Source organism: Scomber japonicus, chromosome 11 (assembly GCF_027409825.1).
Source record: "Scomber japonicus isolate fScoJap1 chromosome 11, fScoJap1.pri, whole genome shotgun sequence".
NCBI lineage: Eukaryota > Metazoa > Chordata > Actinopteri > Scombriformes > Scombridae > Scomber > Scomber japonicus.
In genome coordinates this window covers 21,506,134-21,528,889 of record NC_070588.1, presented here as the reverse complement: position 1 = coordinate 21,528,889, position 22,756 = coordinate 21,506,134, and the positions used below count along the sequence as shown (strand labels likewise).

Sequence of the window (22,756 nt, the reverse complement as noted above, 5' to 3'; positions counted from 1 at the left end):
CATGCACCACAGTTTCTACTAAAGGATCAAATAATATGGGTCAGTATCACATTTCCATATACAAGCATGATACGCTGTATGAGCTGATCTTGTAACAAAAACACAGCTTACTGGCCAAACAGCTGCATAGCTCAAGGCAGAAACAACATGAACAGTGCAACCATTAAAGCTGCTGTGCTTCCATGCAGAAACTATGCTTTGTAACACGTTCCCATTATGATGTAATTTTGAATTTGTCTTCATAAACAATTTTGTTTCACCTTTCTTAACCAAGCAATTAGTATTTAAACTATGTACACTACCAGAGTAGTTTGACTCATATTGTACATATTTCAGAAAACATGCATATGCTATGTTGTAGTGTGTTGTCGTCACCCACCTATGCTCTGGGTGACTGTCCTTAGTCTTTCCAGCAGCTCCCCCAGGGCCATCTCCTCTGTCTTCATCCACAAGATCATCCTCCACAGGGACAGCGGAAGACCAGCTGCCCAGCCAAAATACACTTTTGCAGGAAGAAGAGACAGCTTGCCTGCTTTTTCCTGAACAGTGCCTCGGAGAGTGGATTATATGATGAAGGGGACGGAAGAGGGGGACTGTGGCAGTGGCAAGCCCAGCAGAGCAGAAGGGAAGAGGAGGATGCAGCAGGGTAAACCAGCTCAAGATGTGACTGTCTGGATGCTGTCTTGTGCAACACACGGAGGCTGAGGGAAACAGAAAAATGAGAGAAGTGGGGGTGTGAGTCTCAGCAGCGCTGGAATGCTTGTGAGAAATGGATGCTTTCGAGGATGGAGAGGATGCTGCTGTAGAGACGGATGAGGGGATGATGCTGAAGCTGCCGCGACTCTGCCAGCCCCAGCCGCAGTGACGAGACCTCCGCAGAGGGATGCAGAGCAAAGGACACCGGCGGTGGAGATGGGGAGGAGGTGGAGCAGGATGCAGCCTCATTCACACATGCAAGCGTCAGCCTCAGCACACATGATGGTGCAAACCTGTGCAGACCTGGCAGACAGAGAGGGGGAGGGGAACTGAAGGTCAGCGTTGCAGTTTCATGCAGACAGCTGATCCAATAGTGACATCCAGTGTGCATAAAAGGCATAACAGCTGTGTCATGAGACATTCCTAGTTGCAGGGACATCCACATTATATATAGAACTATACTATGGCAACACTTGGTTATGACAAAAAATGTTTGAGTGCTTTACAAACGGGTCAATTCTTGTTGCATTTCTACTAAATTGCAATAATTGGGTCTTTTTTAGGGAGGATGGTAGAAGACAGATTTGAAGGAGACTTATTAACAGAGCCGGACAGTAACGGAGTACATTTACTTGAGTACAGTACTTAAGTACAATTTTGAGGGATCTGTACTTTACTCGAGTATCATTTTTGGGGAGTACTCATGACTTTACTCAAGTACATTTGAGAGGCAAATATTGTACTCTTTACTCCACTACATTTCTATCCATAACCGTGAGTACCCGTTACTTCCACTAAAAAAAACTAAAAAAACCTCAATTTGTCGTTTCCTTCTCAAACGTGATTGGATTGTGCAGGCACCACTGATTGGGACAGCCTATCAGCAATCACCTTCAGCCAAAGTCAACTCCATGGTCAGGTTAGATGAGAGACGAAACCATGGAGGAAACAATGGAAGAAGACGCAGCAGGTCCATCTCGGTCCGGGATGAAAATGACTTGATTTTACTTTCAATTCCTTTTACATTCTCCAAGGTATTAACATTTGTCATAACTCCATCTAGGACATTTCTATACATACATGTAAGCACTGTGGCAGTAGTAATGCAATATTTAGAAAATGTACTCTTGTACTCTTGATACTCAAGTACTTTTAAAAATAAGTACTTCAGTACTTTTACTTAAGTAGACATCTGACCGTAGTACTTTTACTTGTACTTGAGTAAAATTTAGCAAGGGGTATTTGTACTTTTACTCAAGTAAGGAAGCTGTGTACTCTGTCTGCCTCTGCTTATTAAGCAACTGAAAACAAGGTGATTTATTAAGTCCATGCAACCAACAATGCATCTGTAACTCCAAAAAAATGAAGGATTAATGTAGGAAAACCCAAACTTAATGTATACAGACATCCTTCCCTCCTTCACTGACAAGCAACTATTTGAAGGCTCGACATACAACCTACTGCTTAGTCAGTTTAGTCAGAACTATATTTATGTCATGAGCTACTTGTAGCAGTAAACGGTATCTGTACATACAGTCATTACAAATCAACTGAATACTAATTGACATAACAATTAACCATTGCAATCTCCCTAATCTCAGTTTACACCGGGTGTTTTGTTGTCACCCTTTTGTTGCCTGTCTTTGAACTTGAAGCCATGTGCCTTTCCTACCTTGTCTTTTTAAATATAATTCGTGCCCAATTTCATAGCGAAATTAAATTAAGGGAGAAAATTCCAGTTTTGCATTTATTGTCACAAACCTGTTAGGTATTTCGTAGACTCAAAAGCTGAACACGAAGGCAGAACAGGCAAGATGAAAGTGAGGTTTTACTTGGTTTAATTTCAGATGGGAGAATGAAGGACTGATGGAGATCGATTGAGGACTATACTGATGACCAGGCGAGGAATGACAGGGTCTGAAATGACAGCATAGTAATATAATAATATTGTGATGTTCTAGCTGTGACATTCATGATAACTGATTGAAAAAAAAGAGAACAAATGTTTTCACTCTCTTTATTACAAGCAGAATGACATTACAGTGCTTTGCCCTCATTTTGCTACAGACAGGCTGGCAAAAAAGTCAAGTGAACTTTTAAAATCTTTATCCAAATAAATTTCTCAAAACCTGTTAAGTAATACAAACAGTGCTGTACTGAAGGTATGATATGAAGCGTGCTGCTCAGAGCACACAAGTCGACATTTCAGACCTTTGCCAAGCTCAGGAGTGACAGGATGAGCCCCTGTTGTTGTGCTGATGGACTTAGAAAAGCAGTTTGACATTCTGATCAGCAGTAGAAGGCTGGTGCGATAAACCCATTTGAGACAGAGGCTGACAGCTACCAACAGTTCATTCCTAGTCAAGTTATTTGGTCACTTTTTTTTGTCACCCACTACAATCTTCGTAGAAAAATAACTTGTGTGGAAGAGTGAACACTTATAAACCCCAGTTGACAGACAATAGACCTTGTTTTAGGGGAAAACTGATCTGTTGTAGAACAAAGTGCAGTGTGTAGACCTATTGGTACATCTCTAATGACCTCATATAATGTATATGCTGCTCTCATTTTGGTTACAAACTTGAACACACATTCTAACAGAGTTAAAATATAGTCTTCTCTCTGTGATACAAAAGTAGCAAAAGAAATATTCACAAAAATTACCAATGGACAACACAAAAATGACAAGTAGTGAAACTTTGAGCTGTCGAGGACTCAAATTGTGTTTGAAAAATGACAGTCTTTAAATAAAAAAAATACCCATCACATCATGAAAGTATAAATACAGTATTATCGTGGTGGGATTGGTATGTGACACTTAGAATATGTCTGAATACAGTATGGCAACAGCAGAGTGAGGTGGGACACTGCACAACAAGCACCAAAGTCCTTTCTTTAGAATCACTGAGGACAGGAGGTTGAGCCCCCAAGTCAAAACACTGACACAGAAGCTTGTGGAGTGAAAACTGAATGAAACAAATTCTGACCTCCAAACAAACTGATACATCATCTGTGCTCCAGTAAAGAAAAAAGTACTGAAAGCCTGTTATTATATCTATACCTGTTGGCCGATGGTGATGTGTATGAAAATAAACTGTAGAAACATACAAAAATGGTTCAATCTGACATTCAAGACTTCCCAAGTCACTCACTGTGTAACGCAACGGATATGCTTTGGACACAGAGGACTTCAGATGTTAGAAATGCAGAAAAGAGGTTCATCCATAATGAGCTACAATCGTCAGCTGGAGGACATGATGGACAAATCAGTTCAACATTCTATTGGTTTGATTGTGACATCGCCGATTCAAGTCTCTCTCCTACTTATAACAGACTACGACGCCCCGTCTCACTACAATATATACCCACAAATTTAAATTACATCCATACATCAACAGTGACTGCCATCAATCATTTTGTAACAATACTGGAAAAACTCATGAAATAATGCAACACAGAGAAAACCCCCTTATAATTTTGACAACATAACATTAGCATTCTTACATTAACTTTTGCATAACACAGTGCATGGCAAAAAACACACAAGCACAATGCAATGGTGAGGGATAGCAAGTCATTTAGGACATCCATAAATAAAGACCCCCGTCAGTCCAGGGCTGCGGGGCACTGTACCATGAGCCTACCTCCAGTGTCTGCAACTTCACAATGCTGTTGTTACCCTACATGACCACATGGAGGCAGGAGTGGGTACAGTGTGCTCATTGTTAGGAGAAAGAAAAGGTGTCATGATATGGTTTGTGATGAATGATGTCTGGGATGAACAAGGATAAGGAACAACCGACAGAACAGATCAGCATGCAGCAGAGAGATTCAACATGCTACACTGGAAGATAAGAAGGAAAACAAAGATCGACACGATCCAGGTGGAGAAAGAGGAGTAATAGACACACTGTAACAGACACAAATGCCCTCCGAACCCCCCAAACACTCAAACAGTTTTACACTGACCTACAAATATAATCCACTGAAAATGAGTATCTATGAATTAAGGCAGGGTGGCTAGAATACTGCACATCCCTCTTCAGATTTTCCCCAGTTTCACTCATTCAGCTGATGGGTGTGTGTGTGTGTGTAAGGCTTTGTAATACACCACTTCTGCTTTTACACTTTTCTCCTTTGGCTCCTAGCCTGCTGCTGTGTGGTTACCTGTAAGGCAAAGGTGTGTCACATACAAACATACAGTACAGGCATATTCATGCATGCAAGCACCCATACACACATGCACACGCACGCACACCTAAAGGGCTAAGCTTGACGGCTGCCCTTACTTGGCCAGACCACATACTGTACATAAATGTTTTTTAACAAACATTTACAAAGAAGCAAAAAGGACACGAAAGTGGAGAAACAGGCAAGAATGTGACTGAAAATGACGACATGGACTACAAAAAGTCCAGACTGTTGAATGAAACAGTTCCACTGTACATGAAACAATGCACCTTCGCATATGGTTCCCCTTTTGTTCTTAAACTTTTTCAAGTAATCTTACAAAGAGTTTGGGTAAGAACGTTGATGAGACTAAGACAAGGACTGGGCCAGAACAAAAAAATGTTCATAAGTATGAAAATGAGGAGTCAGGGCAATAATATCTAAAGGGTTTTCCACTCAGGAGTAGCCCAGAAAATGCACATGGTGAACTTGATGTGTATGAACATGTTGGTTTGTATTTTGCTGTATAAATCCTTGATCCTTAAAATGCAGATCTTGGTCGCACATCTTGGGATCCACTGTGCGCATTAGCCCACAAGCTTCACATAACAATTTCAGAGTCTTTGTTTGTGTTCACACGGAGGTCTCTGGCCCTGGAGCGTAGTAGGCAAATCCTGCCCCTGAAAGACGGAGCACGTAGGGGCTGAGAGAGCACAAGTCTGCCCCTCCCCCTTCGGCCAAATGGGCCAGGAGTTTTTGGGGAAGAGGTTCAGACCTGCGGAGCGACAGTGTCTCTACAGCGCCAAGGTGGAGGTGAGAGGATTCTGTACTCATGCCTTTGATGGATCGACGAGAGGACAATGGAGTCAACTCAGCTACAACACCCCGCGCCAGCTTCTCACGATCCTACAGAAAGACAGAAGACACACCATCATGACACAATCCATAACAAAGTGGAAGAGGATATAAAAAGAACAGCACCATGCAGATCAAATAACAGAACTTGTGAATTAGAATAGACGTGAGGAGGTTTGATGCATAAATCAAACAGCAGGGCTATGTTCAGAAGGTTTTGTTTTAGAAACCCAGATGTAAAGTTTTTATGATTATGTCATCATGGATCAAATTACTGAAAAACTCCATTAAGTGTGGATACTAGAAAAAACGTATCAATAATCATAAAAGAAGAAGAAACCTTCTGAAAATGACCTTTACAATTATAGTCATGTTAGATCAGGCACGCTCATGAAATGAAAAGAAATAGCACACTTGCAATCCCATTTTCCAACACAGGATGGCAGCTCACTGTTCCTGGTACACAATAACACGTTTCAAGCACACAGTTCATCATTTTGCTAATACATCTAGGAAACCTGGATCATTGTTGGACTAAAAATCCAATGCGTGACTGAACCTAATAAATAATAACCTTGAAACTGAATGATAAATCTTTTTGAACTTCTAATGACCTGACAGTCATTTCTTTTTACACAACTAAACCTCTTTTCATCCTTGAGCGTCGGCCCTGTCATATCTATCTTACTGGACCAAAAAAGGAGTCATGAACTTACTACTTGTTGGAGCCCACATGCGAGGGATTTTAAGTAGCCTGGGTCTAATAATGAGAGGATAAAAATTTCCCATTTGGCTGCTACCCAGATCAAGTTAATTCCCATCGCACATGCGGTGAGAAGCACAGTCTGCTTTGAAACCAGCACAGCAGAATTAATTGGAGATTGTGATTACTGAATGTAGGTTGGACAGAGGAAAATGTATCGTGCTTATGTAGGGCCAGTCCCCTCAAGCCTGAGCCATAGCCTGACAGCATGCCCCATGCAGTGCACAGCAGCAGGAAGCGTCATGGCAGCAGCATTAAGAACCCTATTCCCCACTGACGTCGCCCTCTGTGCGCTGTTACCATGGTGACCCTAGCCCACCTAGTGGGGTGTACTCTAGGGTTTGCTGAGCGGGGTGCTGTGGCTGTGTGACATCATGGAGTCATAGGTCCTAGCAGCTTTTTCTCCATTGTCTCCCTCACAGGTCCTATCAGGGTGGAGTGGGTCCCTCTCACTGCCTCCCCCTGCAGCAGGAGGGCCGGGAGCCACACAGCCCTCCAGGGCCCCCGCTGTCCTTACCTTCTGTGGATGACGTTAAAGGAAAGGAAGTGATAATGGAATCTGTTCAGACCTTGTGTCTTGTATCCTGACATATCCAGCTTGCGTCCAGTTGAAACTGACTGCAGTTCATTACCCTATTTACACCTGGCATTAAAATATGATCTGTATCTGGATACGTTATCTGGATGAGGAAAAACATATTAATGCTGAGTGTAAATGCACTGTGATCAGTGATCAGACTCACATTGTAATTGGATCTAAGCAAGTCTAAATGCAATCTGCACAGCTTTCCACATTCATAGGAAATAAAAATAGGTCCAGTGGGTTGAAAGGACACCAAACTCTGCCTCTTCCTGCCAATTAAAGCAAACCCAGTAAAAACTAAAAAGCAACAGCAGTAGATTTGTGGCAGTAGTTTCCTTGGCCTGGGATGCAGAATGTTTGTTGCTCCACATAATTTTGCTTATTGAGATCCAATTACATTGCAGGCACAACTGACAAAAGAAGAACACCCTTTATTAGCAAGTGTAAATGCAAAGACGCATGGGTCAGACATTATTATCCAGGTAATGTATCCACATACAGATCATATGTTGATACCAGGTGTAATGCATTTCAAAATGTGTTTCATGTGACCACTTTATATCAGATTTCGCTTTGCAGCTCACATTTGATTTTGTGTATGGAAAACTGTGATCACTGCTCAACTGAAAAATTATGGAGAGGGCTGAGGTTTCGAGGAGAAGATTTGGTATCTTGCTTCAATTTTGGAAAACATTGTCTGGGTTGTCTAGTTTAAAACCAGTTAACTGTAGTATATTGTACGTGGGAGCTTTGTCATGCTCTTCACACAACATATTTGCTTCCAGTGCAGTTAGCGACACATTTACATTCACATATGTCCATTGTCATATTCAGCTGTATTTAATTACCATTTACTTGGACACATTTCATTGCTATTTGGGTTAATAGAGCCATGGACCTTTGGTAACATTAAGCTAAGATTGAAAATCTTTTCTGTAAATCAGATGTAGGTAATCTGATCTGCTAAAACCTAGTCTGGAATGGTTTAGTGACGACTATAAATATGAGACATTTGACTGGTGTTTCAGATGGAAGAACATATACAAATCCAATAGTTGTACTAACTCATCCATCCCCATCATACACATACAGTACCAAACATTCTTAAAATATAACATATAACATGGTAGAAACACAAAACACATGCAGATTATACATTGTATAAATGGTAAATAAAAAAGGGACACCAAACACATACAATGTAAACTGTACAGGGCAGGAAACAGGTTTTGGAAGAGGACAGTTCAACTTGGCTTGCAAATCAGACACTGAGGCTTCAGTAGCACCCTAGTTGTTAGTTTAACATTAAGTGAGGTGTGGGGACAGTGATTAGGTGGTATAGACTGGGACATGCCATCATGCATACAGAGATGAGGGCTTAAAAGAGTCACCTCCTCTTCCTGCTCCTCTCTCGTCTGTTTGGACCAATCAGAAACTCATTCTGCTGGAGGACTGAGATAGCATGAAGATGGTGGACGGCTCCACAGTAAGGCACGGGCGAGTGGACTGCAGTTACCATGAAAGAGTGAGCGAGCGCAGAGGGCAGAGTCACAGGCACACAGGATCGGTGAGGTGAAGAGATGAGGAGTGTGTGGACAGTAATCAAGTGGTAGGGTGAAAGAAGTAGAAGAAGGAGGTTGGAGGTAGTTAGAATAGGCATTAGGGTGAATGAAAGGAGAAGGGAGAACGGAATAATGGTGGATGGTGTGAATTTTAAATGTGGTGGTCCATTAAGGTGCAGTGAGAGGGGAGAAAAGAGAAGAAAAAAGCACAGCAGGAAGAAATCTGTCAGACCTTTCATTCATTTTTCCATTCATGGTGCAGCTTGTTTCACAGGAAAGTGAGGATAAGCCACAGGGAACAGGAAGTAATTCTAAATTCATGCTGTTGCTCAAAGCTATTAGGGACCCTAATGGTCTTTCTGGATGATTAATAGAGTGAAACACATTTACTGCTTCCTTTCTCAGGTTATTTCAGTTTGTGATCTGAAATGTACTGCAAAAGGGGTAATATAATAATTTTTAATATGGGAAAGCATTCATTAGTGATTGGTTAATTGCTATAGCAAAGTGTATAGTTACCACCATCAGGAGTCATTACATTAACATAATCTAAAGCCTCACTTGGGAACAAGACAAACTTGTAAAGCTGATGAGATCCTACCTGTGCACGTTCGGTAGCTGTCGGACACATGGCCCTGCAGAGGACCTTCTTTATGACATCTGGAAGCAAGCTGACTGTAATAAGCAGGATGATGCTGAGCCAGGCCGGACCACTGGACAGCATCTGCATGAACACGTAGTACATCCTCTGGTAGTTGAGGAAGGGCCTATGCAACAAAGGGAAAGACAAAGGAGTCAGTTTTCCAGAAATGTATAAATCTAAGAAGGTTAAAGATGCTAGAAAAAACAAATCATATTATACCAAATGATGCCTCCCCAGAGAAGAGAGAAAATAACATAGAAAAGTAGAGACCCCCAGATGACAAAGTGATTGATCCAGGTCCAGTGGTGTGTGTCCAAGGCAAGCTGAAACAGAATACATACATAGTAAACACTCGAACAGTCAATGAAGTCAATAACTTGCCTTTAGGCTTTACTCTTGTGCAAACAGAGCAGTCGATCATTTATGTAACATGCTAGTTAACATGTGCTTGTCCACACATACCATCAGGAACACGTGCAATGATAATAAACTTACTCTAATTGGAAGGATTATGTAATACAGTAGTCATGGATGGTTTTTTTGCCTACTACATTTCAGCACACACACATATTTGCGCACACATGCTCACAAACCTTGAGTGTAACGGTGAAAACCAGGACAGTGAAGACGAGAGTCCCGAAGGTCCAGTTCCCAAACATCTGCGGGGGAAAAGAGGAAAAGGTTAGCGGCCAAATCAGTCACACAGCCTTATCACCTGAACCCAGGGGTTAGTGGACATCCTACAATGAGCACAGAGGAGTAGATAGAGGGGGAGACAGACACCTTCACATCTGACTGGAAAATAGTTTTTTTTGCAACTTTCTTTTGAGGTTTGGTGGCAGCAACTGGGAATCTTTTCACTTTAATTCTTAGCATCCACATCTTTCTACCCTCTGAAATCCTAGAAAGGCTTAAGCAGACATCAGGAGTGAACAGATGAAATGAGAGTCAGGCGGAGGGTGGAGGCAGAGAAATATCAAGACAAAGAAACTAGGGAATTTATGTAATAACTGCAGCTGGTTGTTGGTACCAGTGCTTTTATCTTTCCTTCCCATCCATTCATCAATCCTTTCCTTTTTGAATGGGGAAATTTCATTTTCTTTTTTCTTTTTTTAAACAAAAAGTTTACAAGATGAAAACAATCCAGCCACCTTCTGAATACTGGAGCAGTGAAATTAAAAACCAACCCATCCCAAGTATTACTACCACAAACACATGGACAAACAAATGCACACACACAAATGCAAAAACACATTAGACAGAAAAACAGACAGATGTTGGATCATTATCTATAGTAAATACTAGTATTAATCTAATTACTACAACAAAAACACAGGGATAATGTGAGGGAGCTTTTAAGGTTTCTACTATGTCAGTGGAATTATTAAGATCAGGTACTGTGCAGGATTCAGGGCTTTACAGAGATTAGGGGCTATAATGGAGCACTAGAAAACTACACATTCAAATGAAAATGCATGGATGATGTAAAGTAAGAAAGGATGGAACCGGATGAAACGGTCAAACTGAAAGCTTAAACGGTACGACAGGAACTAAAAGAGCGTGAAAGACAGAGAGAGCTGACAGGGAGGGAGACAGGCTTACCATCTGTGTGTTGGTGGTCATAAGCTGAGGAGGAAGAAGAAGAAAAAGAAAAAGAAGAAGGAGAGGAGGAGCAAAATAAAGAGAGAGGAAGCAGAGAGAAGGAGGGGGAAGAAAAGAGAAAAGAATCAGGACAAAGGGAAAAATGAATATCAGGATGTTTAAACTTAAAAAACAGGACCAAAGGCAATCAAAAACAGTTGACATGATACAAATTAACAATACAGAGAAAGATGCTATTGCGTTGTCGATATGAATGGAAATCTAATGTTGCTGACCTATAGGGGGCCTGAGGAAGAAACCTTACTTTTACAGATTTATTTATATAACAAAGCATGAACACAAACTTATTGTCTACTTTCTCATGAGAATCCAATGGAGATGAATGAGTGTTCATAAAGGCAGGACTTCATAATCCTCTTTTAATTTCCCTAAAGGACACTGAACACCTCACAAAGTGGCCAAACTGTCCTATTCCCACAAAATTAAAGAACTCTGTTATCGCACACACACACACACAGACAGACAGACTTACCTGGCCATTGCTGGTGAAGGTGGTGTTGTCAAACAGGAAGTAGGCACCAAAGAAGAAGATAACAGCATCAAACACACCCAGGCATGTCCAGTAGAGGAAGACAGGCCAGCGGAGGAGGGAGTTCTTTGCGATGTCCCTGAGAGAGACAAGCAAGAGGAAAGAAAAACCAAAGCACATTGTATGAAAACAGTCAAAAACAATACACAAATAAGAATATTTCAATCAATAAAAATGGCATTGTTAGCAAATCTGTGCTATAGATCAGTGCTTTCTGGTGATCAGACATTTTCTCTGACCTCACCTGTACAAGGTGGGCTCCCTCTTGAGTGTCTCCATAGTGACGTGCTGCTCAACCAGGCTGTAGAGGAGGATGGGGAGTGAGGTGAAGCTGATGTTGTACAACGTCAAATAGGCTGTGTCGTACAGAGGCTACAGAGGGAAAAAACAAAAAAGGAGACTGCATCAGACATTGTTCTGAATCAAAGAGGCCTTCTTTCAGGAAATCTCAATATTCAAAGCAACATTAACTGATTTTGTTAAACGCGATGGAAAGGGCTGAAAACATCTGCCAATATACAATTGCCATGGCAAACATGTTAGTAATTTTGCACTATTCCAACTCCCACTACTAAATTACTACCTAATATTTTTTGCACTATAACTTGCATATGCATATATTTCTTTTTGTACGTTTGTCTAAAAGCCATTCTTATATGTTCATGTCATATACAAAAAGTGCCCTCATGGTAATTGGACTGTACTTATATAGTGCTTTTCTAGTCGTTATGACCACTCAAAGCGCCTTTACACTACGACAGGGGCTGCCACGCAGGGTGCCAACCTGCTTATCAGGTTCACACACCCATACACCAACGGGGTTAAGTATCTTGCCCAAGGCCAGGACACATCGACATGTGGACTGGAGGATCCAGGAATCGTACCACCAATCTTCCAATTGGTAGACATCCGCTTTACCTCCTGAGCCACAGCCCTCGTGCATTTACCACGAAAGAGCCACCGAGCCATTGCAGGGGGGTCGTGGTACGGCTACAGGGCTAAATGAATGAGGCATGCTTGGACACTGCTAGCAAAACATGAACAAACGTAAAGGCTTTACGTTTAAATCCAATCTACCGGAATCTGGAGCGAACGAGCAAGAGTGCGCGCTAGACAGTGACTGCGTGTGTGTGTGTGTTTGTGTGACTATAAATACAGCGCGTGAGAGGGCAGCGTCCTTATAGCTCTGTGTTGCTGCTGTGTTGCCCCCCCCCCCGCCACAATGGACCTCCCTGATGTTTGTGTAATCTCATGCCAAACTTTTCATGAAACTTGAGAGCACTGAATATTGAATACTGTTATTATTCATGTTTTATTCCAAAATTGCAACTTGTAGTTTATGGCAATTACTTTTATTTGTTTAAAAAGGTTGTATTAATTACAATGTGTGAAATAAACTGCAGTGTAGTTTGAAAGCAAAATATTTGTGTATCACCAGGGGAGGTGTGAGAATTTTCTAAAATTGAAGTGAAGTTATTCTTGCCCAAAGCTATTCTACCATTGAGCGCACAACATTTTACATCTCTTGAATACTCAATGAATATTTCCTCATAGTTATTAACAGTGCTGTCTAAATTTAATCCGCATCACGAAATCGTCAAGCATCTGAGCTGTTAAAACCCAAAAAAGGAATGATGGCCAGCTGATTTTGTGGATCCCCCGAGAGATAAATAGCAGAAAATAACAAAAATTAGATTGTCAGTATTGAACACAGTAAGACTGTCAGAATTTGTGGGTTAGGCAGTAAATCATTTCTCCAGATTCTCTCTCCTTGACCCACGGCTCCTTGTGCAACAGCTGCCTCTGTTCACTGGTTCCAGCTGTTCACACCACAGTAGTACATATTTTCCACACGAGGGCTCACTGAGAAGAGTTCTAAAGTTCAAGTTGAACAACTGCTTCATGTGTGACTTCGCAGATTGAATGAAATTGTGATCAGATCTTTTATTTTCCCTCAAACTCTGCTTATGATGAAGCACAGCCACTTTATCTTGAAGGGTAAAGCGCTCCACCTTGATGATACCTGGCCCACTTCCTCTTAGCTTCATCTGCTCCACATTAACAATCTCTGACAAAGGATCACAATGTAACCCCTCATATAGTAAAGAATTTACTCTTTTCAAAGGGATTTTCCCTTCAACAAATTAAAGGCCAGCAATAATGGCCCATGAGACTGGAATTTGAAAGCTGGGCACTTTGCTTCATTCAATTTCACCTCCATCATATCCTTTTCTAGTAGAAACCTGTCCAATATCCAAATCAAGGTTATCTTGAATTTGGCTTACTTTATTATCCATCTCAGGTTTGCGCTACTCTTGGCTTTCACTCAGGACGTTCCACTTTACAGTCCAAAAGTTTTTCGGGGGAGGTATGCACCTCATTAATCTGTAATTTGAGTGAGGCACCGCTGTGATTTAAGTGTCTTAAATGCATCACAGTGTGACCTGAGCTCCACCAAGATAGTGTTCATGTCACTGTTTTCAGCTTCTTTCTTCTCCTTTTGCTGCATGGAGTGGTCACATTTATCAGCCATATTGTATAGAAATGTTAGTGCTGATTTTAGTACAGAATGATATGGTATTGATTGATCTACTTTTTTCTCTGAGCTTACAAACAACTTTCACACACTGTTATCCTTGAATATATAATTTATTTAAAACAATGTCTACTGCTACTTTTATATACTTTGTTGTATTTTATTGTCATACTAATTGTTCTATTCTTTTCAAATTAAAAATATTTGTAAATATATTGTCTAAGGTTAGCTCTTAGCGTAGAGGAAACTACAACCTGCATTGTATAATGGCAATTAAAATGAACCCTGAAACAACATAGAGCAACATTAGCATTCATTTAGAGTTGTATTTGTGGCCACCTAACAAAGTCAAGTCTAATAATCACTCTCCTTTTAGCTCTGCTTACTTCCTGTGGAAAGATTTGTTTTTTCAGCTCATTGATGTTCATCTGTGTTCACCAGCTATTGCTTAAAAGTCTGTTCAAAAGTAAAAAATACTTATATATACAATACCAGGTAAAAGTATGGACACACTTTCCCATTGAAGGGAATGATATAGTATTAGATATTTACCTGCTGGGAGAACCCACAGAAGAACTGATACAGGAACTGAGGAAAGATGAAGCATACATTCTGGAAAGATTTAAAAAAGGAGAAAAAAAACAACAAATGCAGAAAGTGTTAAGCTTATGACAAGTACACTTGAAGAGATTTGAAGAATCTAAAAATGCTACTACGTACACATTTCTGTTTATGCAGAGATTGTGAGCTATAAGCTTACTGAGTGGGCCGTGAAAAGCTGGCCTGCCAAACGAAAAAACAAATCAGTTGGCAGGGCACTGCTTGCTGTGAAAGCCGCCCACATTGATCATCGTATCCATGAATCCAGGAGAGAATGTTGCACAAGGGATTCATGAATCCGGTAATCTGTCAGAGTAGCTCTACAATCTGCTTCTTTGTAACTCAGTGTTTCACTGGGAATGACGATAAAGTGATTAAAACAAGCAAGCCAGTGGAGTACACAAGGCATTAGTCAAGTACCTTGTAGAAGAAGTACTGTACGAGTTCAGCAATTCGGATGTAGTAGTAATGGCCATGAACAAGTAGCATCTTCTTAAGGTGTTTGAACTTCGGGATGGCATAGTCACTGTTCCTTGCTGCCTGACGGCCCTCTTTACCCATTATTCCTGACGGGACAAAAAAGGGGTCAATTACATAAAATATGATGCAGAGAAACACCTACAAGTGTAACATGAGTAAGTGGGTTTCACCAATCCAAAAATAGAGACTACAACACAGCTGAACAATACATTTTTGTTTTCATAATTTCAAGGGAGGTTTGCTGTTCAAAACATACAATCAAATTTACTGTTACTTTCATTTTTGATAATGAACACTCAACTAATTTAAAATATCCTGTCCAGCCTCTACGTGTGTGTGTAAAAAAACAAAAACAAATATTGGTTCAGATGTTCATCAGATTTGATTTACTTTGAAATAAAAAAATAAGAAGGCTTAAAAAAATCCACTCAGGCTCAGTGTCTTTCATATCTTCATTTATCATTTAGAAAAACAGCCACTAATTACAGTTGTGAAATGAGCTCACCAATGCCCACATGTGCTTCTAAGATCATGCTGACATCATTGGCTCCATCGCCGATAGCGAGGGTTATAGGGTGCTCCTTAGAAGCTTTGATTAGCTTCACAATCTGTGGAAACAGAAGATAATCCCCCTCCAGTCAGTACCACTGGGCCTGCTATATACATTCATTTGCTAAGTATTTGCAGCAATCTCACCTGTGCTTTCTGCAGCGGTGCCATGCGACAACAAAGCACAGCGCTACAGTTGCGACAGATATCTAAGAAGATCTCTCGGTAGTTGCCAAGACCCTCCTGGTTGGCCTTTAGTACTGCAGATAAAGTGGCCCCGTCGATGATCAGACCAAAGTCAAGACAGTCCACTGATAAACTGGAACAAAATATCACAGAACAATCAACAGAGACCAGCATGCAGCCTTGATATTCTACTAATTTCATCAGATGTGACATGCACAGATAAAATGTGAATCCAGAGCATTTCCCATGCAGATAGTGTAAGTGTGCAGTACATAATGTAGATGAAGCACTATGTCATACCCAGAAATAGAGCGTTGTCTGAGAACAGTTCTGTTTAATTCGAACAGAACGTCGTGCAGACTCTGCTCTTCTGTGCGTTTCTTGGTCAGCTCCAGAATCTGGGTGCTACGACGGAACAGCTTGCTGGCGTAGCAGGTAGCTGCTGCCGTCTCCATCTTGTCGCCTGTCAGCACCCAAACTTTCATCCCGGCCTTGTGAAGTGACTCAATGGTGTCTGCAGCTTTGTCCTGGAGCCTGCGCATCAATAAGTCAATACCTGTTTCAGCCTCCAGTGGGGTAGGTTAAAGCATCCATCAAAACTTCAATCAATCAATTTCCAACTGGAGATAACTTATCAATGCATGACCACCCACTGTCCCACACCATCACCAGTTTATCTATTAGGAAGTCAAACTGTCAGGGAGCTGATCGATCAGATAGAGAAAACTGCCTCTGCAGGTCAATACTGCAGTCTGGTACATCAGAGCACAAAAACATCTTATATTATAAAAGAACAGAAAATAAAACGGGCACAAATAGCACGGTACATTAGTAGTAAGTCACCTATCAGGGCTCGGAGTGAATCTTTTTTTGCCCTCATGAGTCGTGATAATACTTTGAAACCAGCTTCATGACTCATTAATCTTCCCTTCTGTCCCACTGCTGCAGCACTGTTTTTAAATCTTCCCCTTCCTCTCTCTCTCTCCTTTCATGGCGACCAACCTGTCCTCCACTGCCGTAGCACCCAAGAGCACAAAGTCCCTTTCGATGATGTCATAGGCCTGAGCCAGCCTCTGCTCCCTGTCCTGCAGGGCCAGTTTGGCGTCATTTAGGTGATGACACGCCTCCGCATATTCAGAGTCCGACAGTCTTTTATAGGCGACGCAGAGAGTCCGCAGCCCCTCCTGGTGTCACATGAAGAAAAGAGTGATGGAGAGGATAAATTAACTGTGAATTTATTATGAAGCATACATAAATACTTTAATTTAGGAAAAACATCACTGAATAATATTCATGCTGATCCTGGCCCTGTGCATTTGCAAACCTATCATAAAATAGTGGTTTAAATCCTGTTTATGTTACTTACCACAGCATTCTGCTCCACTCGTGCTTTCACCTGCTCCACCTTCCCGGACACCACTCGAGGAAAAATGGATGAGTCTGCCCCCTTACAGAAGAGTAGGTATTCTCCTGAGATCCAACAGACACACACACACACAAAAAAACATTTTAAACAAACAGTAGGTCAGATGCTGCTCTATAGATAAGAGCACTGATACCACATGGACTTCTGCATGTGAGTTTTTTCTTACCTGAGCTCGACTTAACAATGACGCTCATTCTCCTCCTTACAGAGTCAAAGTTCAGTACGTGTAGCAGCTCAAACCTAAAGGAGAGACAGTGTTGGTGTAAAAACAGTTATTTTTCTCAACTTTCTGATTGCTGTAGACTGTAGACTGTAGACTCATGTTGTGTCATCAAATGCACTTCTACCTAAAAAGGACCTCAAGCTCTGTTTTTAGTTGCTGAAAATTGCAGATGAACTTTAACTTCCTAGTAAGCAAACTGTAATTCATACAACACAAACTGAACATCTCAGGTGGAGATTTTGAGTTATGTAAGTTTAGATTGGTCTGGTGGTTTGTGTGGAGGTTGACAGGAATAAGAAATCATTTCAGTTTTGATAGATTCCCTACACAGGGTAAAACAGCAGGTCTGAGAATACTGTAGAACCATTTGCCATCCTGTTCCCCTCAAAGTCTTCACATCGGCTGAATGCACCCACCTCCCCTCTCTCCCTCCTTAAAATAGCTCACTATTGACACATCACTGCAGAGAGTGATGTAGAGAGAGGCTGGTTACATGAACACTTCCTATGGATCCAAACTTTACCACAAAACCACACACATTCATTGTGATCAGTTGATCTGTGATCTGATTGAGCAACCTCTAAAACGAGCCACTCTTTGCGGTCACAGCTTTTGGTAACTTCTGTGGAGCATGAAACACAATCCGAGAGTGGTTTCCCTCCAGGCAGCTGATGTATGGTTTCGACTCCATCAGCTGAATTACTCCTATTCTATCTCCTGTGGTGTAACCACAAACACACAGTTAGCAGACCAACCTTTCAATCTCATCATCTTTGTTGAGGATCTCCATGTAGTTGTCTCTCAGTCTCAGATAGGTGTAACCCAACCTAGCACCAAAAAGGGGGAGAAAGGATTCATTAGAGTCTGACAGAAAGTATTCATAAATATGTTACTGGAAAAACTACAGGTGTTCTGACACTTTAAGGGTAACATGACCACAGCTCACATGCTGCAGTACTTCACGTCTGTGAAAAGCAAAACATGAGCAACAGCCTGAGATGTGGCATATTGGACTGTGTGTGTTATGTGTCTAAGATCACGTTTAGACTGAAAATAGCATTCCGTTAAAAAAAGAGGCAAAGGGCTCTGCCTTGGTGTGAGCATGTTATCTCAGACACATGGTGGGAAAACAAAATACAATCCAGGGTATCTAGTTTCAGCATCACAGTCCATCCATGAGATTTTGTGACGGCAAAAAACTGTACAGTGGTTCTTACAATTCTGGAAAGTTATCACCAGAGCCAAGCTGATATATCGGCCATTATTAGCTCATTGAATATATATCGGCATCAGTGTACATGTCCACAAAAACATTGATTTATGTTGATGGTTGTGTAACAAAAAGAAAAATATTGGTCCCTCTGTGCCGGGATCCCACCTGTGCCAACATAGTGGCCTCGTTGAAATCAATGAGGCTGCATTTTTCACACAGTGATGTACAGAATCAGTTTCACTGCTGACTGCTGTCACATGTTTTCCCTTCTGTTGGCTCTTTACTCTATGGCACCGGAAATGATCACGTGTTTCACTTACTGAAGACCAAACTGAGAGCAAAAATTCCCAGCAGTAAGTGAAGTGGGTTGCAAATCAAGCCTGACTGAGCATCACCGAGGAAAAAACAAAAACAAATATCTTCTGATGTGTGTGAATAAGAGATGTTGTGGGAGTCTGAGTATAAAAAAGGCTGCTACTCCTACAACATTCATCTGATGTGAATGTGAACACCCTCAAAATAAAGCTGAGAGTCCACAGTGTCTCAGTTCAAAGCCAACATGTTGCAGTGCTAGAGTACAGAACCAATAAACAAATATAGGTCATTGCCCACCTACAGAATTTTACTAATATAGTGTGCTTCGCTGCTTTTACCTTTTCATTCCTTCCACCAAAGCCACCTCATCTGGTGAGGAGGAGATGTAAAAGGAGGTGGGCCTGCCCTGGTGGATGCCCCTCTTAATGCCATCCACTGTCTCCTCCTCCTTCACCTGCACCGTGTGACACAGACACAGCGCCCGAAAAAACAGGTCCTCGTGTTCCTGCAGCCACAAAACCATGCATTATAATCCTATTTTACCAAAGCAACTGTCAAATCCATTTTAATAGCATTATAGAAATTAAATACAAAATTAAAAGAACTTCTTTGGGGGATGGAATCCAGCTTTCCCCACGCTTTCCCAATTTACATGCAGTAATCCTTAAGTTCCTTTAAACTTTTTGGATGACACTTTTGTAGTTCTTTACTACCGTATTTTTTAACAGCATTTCCCACAGTGGCAATGAAGCAGCACAATCTTTACATCTTTTTTTTGTAGCAGGTAGTGCTCTCTCTCTCTCTCTCTCTCTCTCTCTCTCTCTCTCTCTCTCTCTCTCTCTCTCCCCTCTCTCTCTCTGTTTCTGATCATCTGTGGTGCTATTGCTGACTTGCCAATTTTTCTTCTATTAAATCTAAACATTGTTGGCAGAAATGAAAAGCTCATCACTTTTCTGTGGACCAGAGGACGTCTGGTTTCATGTAAGACAAAGCTAACACCAAGGGGTTTGAAAGAAATTATCACAGTTTTCATGAACTGGATAGAGGTTGTATCACTTTTGGTAATAGATATTTATTTGACTCAAAATGTCTCTGATAATTACTTCAATATTTCTGCTGTCTGAAAGTGTGGCAAGTTAATCTGCAAGTGTCGCTCACCCGCATGTTTCAGCAAGAATTTATTAAAGAGTCTTCTTTCCTTTTGTCTTCACATTTAAACCAAAGCAGAGTAAGCACAGTCAAAAATCTTCAGGCTTGTCAAACACAAACATGGACTTACTCTTCTATATCCCCCAGGTGAGGAATCAATCATGTCTATACTGGAGGCAGCACTGAGGATTTGGCCGTTGCAGATGGCATGCGGAATGTAGACGTTCCCATCGACACAACATTCAATAAACTCCATGTTATTCTCAGTCAGAGTGCCGGTCTTATCAGTAAACACATATTCCACCTGGGAGGGGAAGAGGATGGGTAGGGTAAGGGCATGTTTATGAAGTTTAAATCCAGATAAAGTATGCAAATATGCTTATGTGTGTGTGTGTGTGTGTGTGTGTGTGTATGTGTGTGTGTGTGTGTGTGTGTGTGTGTGTGTGTGTGTGTTCATGTACCTGTCCCAGTTCTTCATTCAGGTCAGAGGTGTTGACCTGCGCTCCCTCTCCCAACTCTTCATCAAACATCTCCTCATCCCAGGTGATGAAATAGGAGCCGAGAAATTTCTGCATCTCCACTGTCACGTACATAGACACTGGGATGATGTAATTGAACAAGACCATGAAGGCCAGGAAGTCTGTGAAAGCTCGGATCACCTGAAGGGAGAGTTAAAAGAGGCAACTGCTTTGATTACCAGCACCAGCAAAAAGTGAAGTTTTTGACATTGGGCAAAGAATCGTTAGGTTAAGATTTGTTGTAAACGGACCACATGGCGCTGACGCTCATTCTCAGTCCTGTGGTTGTACCAAGGCTCGTCTCGGTCAGGAGACCACTGCCAAGCGTATTTCAGAACAGTGTTGATCACTGCTTTACTGATCAAGATGCACAGGTACACGATCAGAAAGGCATTCATAGACCTGCAGAGAGACAAAGAATTGGAGTAAAGGTCAGTGCGAGTGAACATAAAGCACACCCATTCTCACAGAACAATTCTTGACAGACTGCAAATCTAAATGGAAGTCAGTCAAGAGGAGAGGGGGCATTAATCATACTTTTCTACAGCGGAGCGCTTCTGAGATTTAGACTGGTAATTAAGTGCCATCTTGGTCTCCATGCCAGTGTAGACTGCGACAGCTGAGGGAAGAGAAAACCCTGTGTTACTATGACAAAAAAGAAATCAGCCTTTACTCTAAACATTTAACAGACATTAAGCAGAGTGAGTATACATAATAATACCATAAATATGTTGTGTGTTTTTCAGTGTTGCTCCTCTGAGGAGCAAGTTCTCCGCCCCAAGTGGTCTGCAAGAATAAAAGAGAATATTTTACTATATTTATTTCATGGAATAGTTTGACATAATATAATAAAATAAGCTTTTCTGCTTTCTGAGAATTAGATAAGAAAACTGATAACATTCACTTTCAAGCTAGCTAACTTTTGAAGCTGGGATATCATTTGCTTAGCTTAGCATTAAACAACCAGCCTGGCTCAGTCCAAAGGTAACAAAATCTGCCCGCCAGCACTTCTGAATCTCTAAAGCTAAAATAACATTTTATCTTGTTTGCTTCAGCTGTACAACATTTGAAGTGTAAATATAAGCTTTAGAGGTGCTGTTGGCTAGTTGTTTTTTTAAATAACTTTGGAATACAGCAGGCTAGCTGGTTCCAGTTTTGGTGCTAAGTTAGCTAACTGGTTGTAGTGTCATATTTATCATAGATATAAGAGTGGTATCAATCTTGTCATTCAACTGTTGGCAAAAAAACAAATATAACCATATTTCCCAAAATACCAAACTATTTCATAAAAAAAACATTAGAGACATCTTAATAACCATAACCCTATAATCTGCCATTGTCCATTAAAAATATACCTACATTATAAGAAAAGTATTAAGTAAATGTACCTACAAAAAATTGCACAAAGTGTATACCCACCTAGCCACAGGCTCTTCTTTGTCCTTGTAAATATTGATGCGTCCCACAAATCTGAGAAAACATCATAGAAATGTCAAATCCAGACATAAAAATGAAGGAAGATAGAGAGAGATAGTAGCACATCTGTATACAAACATGCATCAATGAGCGTGTGTCACACTCACTTGTAGAGGTCAGGCTGCGGTTGTTCACATTCAATAGTGGCATGCAGAGAATCCACCTCCTGCTCTGTTCTAAAGGCCATGGTATCTGGTACAGCATAATAGGTCTGAGGCAGAGAGGTGGAGGAAGGGGGAAGAAGAAGACAACAGAGGAAAATGTCACCCACAGCCACTAATAAGAGAGGGGTTCATTTGACTCCTCAGTCTGGCTTCCAGCAGGTTTTCTAAATGACCGAGAATTGGGAGCCAGGGAGGTGAGCAGTTACAGAGTGCTCCCTGGGTCAGAAGAGGACAGCATGCTGGGATGGTGAGCACAACGGGGGGTCACCCCCTGGTGTGTGTATGAAGAAAGTGGGTGGAGTACTCTTAGGTACGCTGTGGGATATGTGTGTGAGTGTGTATGCTCAGCCATGCGTGTGGTTGTGTGAGTGACATCAATGAATATCAGTGGAGAAGTGAGAATGTGAATGAGTGCCATCTGCATCTTTATGTATTTGCGTGTTTGTGTGCATCCATAT

The 22,756-nt window shown here is 41.3% G+C and overlaps 1 protein-coding gene across 1 annotated transcript in view; it reads right to left on the bottom strand.

Moving 5' to 3' along the window:
- Nucleotides 1-8,495: 8,495 nt before the first annotated feature.
- LOC128367858 (phospholipid-transporting ATPase IH-like) overlaps nucleotides 8,496-22,756 on the bottom strand; it is a 29,578-nt gene continuing 15,317 nt past the window's right edge. The window contains exons 7-29 of the mRNA XM_053328526.1: nucleotides 22,242-22,345; nucleotides 22,078-22,128; nucleotides 21,380-21,444; nucleotides 21,196-21,277; nucleotides 20,910-21,060; nucleotides 20,602-20,799; nucleotides 20,271-20,444; nucleotides 19,330-19,496; nucleotides 18,219-18,290; nucleotides 17,407-17,480; nucleotides 17,181-17,284; nucleotides 16,817-16,998; nucleotides 16,115-16,348; nucleotides 15,776-15,947; nucleotides 15,585-15,687; nucleotides 15,020-15,165; nucleotides 14,552-14,611; nucleotides 11,708-11,835; nucleotides 11,407-11,542; nucleotides 9,866-9,931; nucleotides 9,492-9,595; nucleotides 9,231-9,396; nucleotides 8,496-8,573 (exon numbers count right to left, since the gene is read on the bottom strand). Coding sequence (XP_053184501.1) covers nucleotides 8,496-8,573; nucleotides 9,231-9,396; nucleotides 9,492-9,595; nucleotides 9,866-9,931; nucleotides 11,407-11,542; nucleotides 11,708-11,835; nucleotides 14,552-14,611; nucleotides 15,020-15,165; nucleotides 15,585-15,687; nucleotides 15,776-15,947; nucleotides 16,115-16,348; nucleotides 16,817-16,998; nucleotides 17,181-17,284; nucleotides 17,407-17,480; nucleotides 18,219-18,290; nucleotides 19,330-19,496; nucleotides 20,271-20,444; nucleotides 20,602-20,799; nucleotides 20,910-21,060; nucleotides 21,196-21,277; nucleotides 21,380-21,444; nucleotides 22,078-22,128; nucleotides 22,242-22,345 — 2,817 coding nt within the window. The remainder of the gene's footprint in view (nucleotides 8,574-9,230; nucleotides 9,397-9,491; nucleotides 9,596-9,865; nucleotides 9,932-11,406; nucleotides 11,543-11,707; nucleotides 11,836-14,551; nucleotides 14,612-15,019; nucleotides 15,166-15,584; nucleotides 15,688-15,775; nucleotides 15,948-16,114; nucleotides 16,349-16,816; nucleotides 16,999-17,180; nucleotides 17,285-17,406; nucleotides 17,481-18,218; nucleotides 18,291-19,329; nucleotides 19,497-20,270; nucleotides 20,445-20,601; nucleotides 20,800-20,909; nucleotides 21,061-21,195; nucleotides 21,278-21,379; nucleotides 21,445-22,077; nucleotides 22,129-22,241; nucleotides 22,346-22,756) is intronic.